The sequence below is a fragment of the Empidonax traillii genome, unplaced genomic scaffold (genome assembly GCF_003031625.1).
Source record: "Empidonax traillii isolate 1590-97213 ecotype Southwest subspecies unplaced genomic scaffold, ASM303162v1 scaffold2073:size91028, whole genome shotgun sequence".
NCBI classification, from domain to species: domain Eukaryota; kingdom Metazoa; phylum Chordata; class Aves; order Passeriformes; family Tyrannidae; genus Empidonax; species Empidonax traillii.
In genome coordinates, this window is record NW_020957266.1 from 80,915 (window position 1) to 85,813 (window position 4,899).

General features: G+C 55.7%; 1 protein-coding gene across 2 annotated transcripts in view; it reads left to right on the forward strand.

Moving 5' to 3' along the window:
• The window catches only part of MTHFD2 (methylenetetrahydrofolate dehydrogenase (NADP+ dependent) 2, methenyltetrahydrofolate cyclohydrolase), a 7,044-nt gene extending 2,151 nt beyond the window's left edge, over positions 1 to 4,893 (forward strand). For both annotated transcript variants that reach the window (XM_027909349.1, XM_027909350.1), the window contains exons 2-8: positions 163 to 347; positions 940 to 1,062; positions 1,608 to 1,760; positions 2,175 to 2,282; positions 2,913 to 3,005; positions 3,756 to 3,881; positions 4,485 to 4,893. In XM_027909349.1, the coding sequence (XP_027765150.1) occupies positions 163 to 347; positions 940 to 1,062; positions 1,608 to 1,760; positions 2,175 to 2,282; positions 2,913 to 3,005; positions 3,756 to 3,881; positions 4,485 to 4,624 (928 nt within the window). In that variant the 3' untranslated portion in view covers positions 4,625 to 4,893. The remainder of the gene's footprint in view (positions 1 to 162; positions 348 to 939; positions 1,063 to 1,607; positions 1,761 to 2,174; positions 2,283 to 2,912; positions 3,006 to 3,755; positions 3,882 to 4,484) is intronic.
• Positions 4,894 to 4,899: the final 6 nt, after the last annotated feature.

Genomic DNA, 4,899 nt, shown 5'->3' on the forward strand with positions numbered 1-4,899 from the left:
TCTGCTGATTAAAAAAAAACAAAGCAACAAACCTCCCAAAACCAAAGTACAGAGCTCAGGGGAAACGGATCCTGCGGTCGGCTCCCGGTTTTCCTGCCCCAAAGCTGGGAGTTGCTGGTGCTGAGGGTGCTGATGGTGTGGTGGCCTCTTCCCCCCTTGCAGAGGTGAGGCTGTGGTGATCTCGGGGAGGAAGCTGGCCCGGCAGATCCGGCAGGAAGCCCGGCACGAGGTGGAGCAGTGGGTGGCGGCGGGGAACAAGAGGCCCCACCTGAGCGTGGTGCTGGTCGGGGAGAATCCTGCCAGCCACTCCTACGTCCTCAACAAGACCAAGGCAGCGGCTGACGTGGGTATGGTGGGGGCTCCCTGCCCAAAAAAAAAGGGAGGTTTGGGGTTGGAATCCTCCGGGGGAAGCTTTTTGGGATGAATGCATTTCACCCCCTTTCCACCTTCACCTGGAATTTGGGTTCTTGTTGTCCTGGGAGGGGGTTGGGAAACGCTGTGCATGTGCCATTGGGATCCTTCAGGACAACATCAAGCTCTGTGCTTGGGATTTTCAGCCTTGCCAGAGCCATAAAAAGCCCAGGAAGGGCTTTTTTGGCCTCCTTTCCTCAACTCAGGAGTCGCTGAGTTCAGCCTCGCTGCTCTGACTCAGCTTGCAATCCAAGGTCCTGCTCAGGGTTGGGGGCAAGAAATGGTGTTATTTATTTTAACTTGGGTTCTGCACTATTGAGATTTTTTTTTTAAATTATTCTTTTATTCTATTTTTGATTGGAGATTTTTGGAAGTGAGATGTTTAGGCTGACATCTCCTTCCTTCTGGGCCCTTCTGGGATTTGGTAGAGCAGTGAAATTTTAGGGGCTTAGATCCACAAAGATCAGGAATGTTGCTGCCTTGTGCACAGCCTGGGCTCACTAATGGGGTGTTTGGGATGATTTCCAGGGATCAGCAGTGAGACCATCCTCAGACCAGCTTCCATCACTGAGGAGGAGCTGCTGGATTTGATCAGCAAACTCAACAACGATGCCAACGTGGACGGGCTGTTGGTGCAGCTCCCCCTGCCTGGTGAGGAGCTGAACTTCCACCTCTTTTCCGTCCTACAGGAAGTTTTTAAGGGTTTCCACGTGCTGGAAGGACAATCCTGTGCCATGAGGGGTGGGATCCTGCCCTGGTGGAGTTTAGAGATGTCCCTGCAGCCCCTCAGCACCATCTGCTTGCAGGAGTTTGGTTTCTGGGGTGGGGTCACAGGATCTATTCCTGTGCTGGGAGTATCAGCTTCCAGTATCAACTTGAACTCAGCTGTGGCCTCGAGGCTGCCTAAAAATACCCTCAGCACCAGCCAGGCTGTGATTCCAGAGTGTTGCCAGTCCCTCTCTGCTGGGAGCTTTGAGCTGGAGGTGCTGAGGAGCCTCAAAGCCTCCAGATTTTGAAGGGGTTGGTGCTTCGGGGTCACAGCTCGAGCCCAGGGTTGGGGCTCAGGGCTGGGGCTCAGAACTAAGTCAGGCTCAGAGCTGAGTCTGGCTTGGGGCTGGGGCTCAGAGCTGGAGCCCAGGCTGTGCCTGGGTGCCCAGAGCAGATTCCAGGCTGAGCCCCCCTGTCTGTCCCCCCAGGACACATCGACGAGCGCAGTGTCTGCAACGCCGTCAGCCCCGACAAGGACGTCGACGGCTTCCACGTGATCAACGTGGGCCGCATGTGCCTGGACCAGGACTCCATGTTACCTGCCACCCCCTGGGGAGTCTGGGAGATCATCAAGAGGACTGGTAAGATCATCCAGAGGGCTGGGAAGAGCTGCTGCTCCTGCAGGGTGGGGTTCCTGTCCAGCAGAATTCCAGCTGGTGTGTCTGTTTTAGGATTCCCAGCTGGGCAATGTTACGGGGTGGAGAGGAACTGGCTCGTGGGTTGGGCCAGGGCAGGACCCTGGAATGGCTGGAGCTGTGTCAGGGCAGGCTCAGGTTGGATCTCAGGGAAAGGTCCTTCCCCCAGAGGGTGGTTGGGCACTGAACAGGCTCCCCAGGGTTTGGTCACAGCCAGAGCTCCAGGAGGGTTTGGTGATGCCCTCAGGGACAGGGTGGGATTTTGGGGTGTCTGTGCCAGGCCAGGAGTTGCATCCATGGTGCTGCTGGGTCCCTTCCAACTCGAGATACTCCATGATCCTCTGATCTTGCCCTCTGCAGGGATCCCAACGCTGGGCAAGAACGTGGTGGTGGCCGGGAGGTCGAAGAACGTTGGGATGCCCATCGCGATGCTGCTCCACACCGACGGCAAACACGAGCGGCCCGGGGGTAGGAGACCTGTCCCACTGCCCTCCTCAGGCTCCCAGAGCCGTCCCAGGGCTTCCTCAGGGATCTGACCAAGGCTGGGGGAGTTAATTCTGCACATGGTCTTAAAATTGTTAAGGTTGGAAAGACCTTAAGGGTCATCAAGTCCAACCATCAGCCAGCACCGTGTTCACCACTAAAGCATGTCCTCGAGTGCCACATCCACGTGTTTTTTGAACACTTCTAGGGATGGTGACTCCACCATTTTTCTGGGCAGCCTGTTCCAGTTTTTAACAACCCTTTCCTTGAAGGAATTTCCCCAATATCCAACCTAAACTTCCCCTTCCTGTTTCCCCTCATCCCATCCCTTGTTCCCTGGGAGAAGAGCCCAACCTCCAGCTGGCTCCAGCCTCCTATCAGGGAGTTGTAGAGACCAACAAGGTTTTCCCTGAGCCTCGTTGTGACATTTTGGAGCCTCCTTCAGCAAATCCTTGTCCCCTTCCATCCCAAATCCTCCTCTCTGACTCCACTCCCCTGGGGTTCGTCAGCAGACCCTGATGTTCCTGCTAAACACAGGGGGTGGTTTTGGAAGGGGAAGATGCAGAGGACTGGCTGGGTTTGGGAACTAAATCTCAGTGGAATCAACTCTCCCAGGTGATGCCACAGTCACCATCTCCCACCGCTACACCCCCAAGGAGCAGCTGAAGCAGCACACGATCCGTGCGGACATCGTGGTGGCAGCAGCAGGTAGGGCCTGGCTGGTGGCACTGAGGGTGGGAATCCTTGGCATATGGAACGTCCTGGAGCCTCTCTGGCAGCGTGGGAGAGCCTGGTGCTCCCAGGGGCTGCTGGGGCCGGTTCATCCTGTGCAGGAGCAGCAGGGTGGGTGTTCCCAGCAGAGCTGTTTGTGCCTTTGCCTTTGAAATGGGAAATGACACCTGGCAGGGGGAGGCTTGGCCTGCCCATGGCACCTGATCAGACCCTAAAGGGCAACTTGGAATCAGAGAATATTGTGAGTTGGAAGGGACCCATCAGGATCATCAAGTGCAGCTCCTGGCCCTGCACAGACACCCCAACAACCCCACCCCGTCCCTGAGGGCGTTGTCTGAACAACCCCTGAGCTCTGGCAGGTTTGGGGGGCTGTGACCCAACCCTGGGGAGCCTGTTCAGTGCCCAACCACCCTCTGGGGGAAGAACCTTTCCCTGAGATCCAACCTGAGCCTGCCCTGACACAGCCCCAGCTGTTCCAGGGTCCTTTCCCTGCTCACAGAGAGCAGAGATTGGAGCTGCCCCTCGGGGGGATGTTGAAGACCCCAGTGAGGTCTGACCTCAGTCTCCTCCAGCATTTCATGGGGTAAGACCCTGAGGATTATTGAGTCCAGCTGGTCTGGGGGGGCAGGAAGGTCCAGGTGGGTCAGAACACGCTGGAAATGTGGGTGAGGAGGAGCAGGGGGGCTTTTTAACACCCTTGAGTGGGTGGTTGTGTGTTTTTTCCAGGCATTCCCAACCTGATCACAGCTGACATGATCAAAGAAGGAGCTGCAGTGATTGATGTGGGAATCACCAGAGTGCAGGATCCTGTCACTGCCAAGTCCAGGCTGGTTGGGGACGTGGATTTTGAAGGTATGGAAAGGCTCTGGGTGTGGATTCTGGAGCTTTTGGGTGCTGAGAAGTGGGGGAAAACTCCTGGTTCACGTGCCTGGCTCATCCAGTATTGTTCCATGTTATCCCAGGACGTGCCAGGGGAAAGCTGCAGAGGAGAACTCACCCTTTTGGGTCACTTTGCCTCTATTCCAAAGCTTCTTTTAAAATAAAGCCACGCAGAACTTACCTCCTGCCCTGTATTCCCTGGCCTTGCTCCTCCAGGAGCTGTTGGGATGAGCCCGGGGGAAGACCCTGGAATTTCTTCCTGGAAGAAAAAAAGAGGGTGAATGCCCAGACTGATGAAGTACCAACATCGAGGCCACAGCTAGACTTGGATTTGACATTTCTGTGCTAGAAACCAGCTTTTAGACCCGACTTCAGATCCTTTAGTCCTTGCTTTGAGCTGTTCCCCAGCAGCTGGGCTGGGTTAGAGCAGCAGGGACGGAGGGAGCGGGGTTGGATAAGGGGGGGGAAAAGGCCCCGTGGGGAAACTCCTGAACGCTGATCCTGAAGGAATCTGGGGGGGTTTCTTTTAGACTGGGGATTGTTGCTGCTGTTGATTTTGCTGCCTTCCCTCCCCAGGGGTGAGGAAGAAGGCCAGTTACATCACCCCAGTGCCGGGCGGGGTCGGGCCCATGACCGTGGCCATGCTGATGAAAAACACCATCATTGCTGCCAAGAAGCTGCTGAAACCCAAAGAGCTGGAAGCACTGACTGCTTGACCTGGGCCATCCTTCTCCTTCGTAGCACTGAAAGCAACATTCCAAACTTGACTCCCAAACAGGCCGATAGAAAATGCAATATTTTTTTATTTATTGTCTCGGAACGGGGGAAATTTTCCCCACTCGGAGGCCGCAGGTATTTATTGGAAGCTGAAGCAGCTGCGTCTTGGTGGTCCTGAGGCGTGTCAATCTACACTCCTGTGCTCCTGCTGCTTGTAAAGCTGCTCTGTGTGTGAGCCAGCCCTGCTCCTGCAGGGGTTTGGGATCCTGGGAAT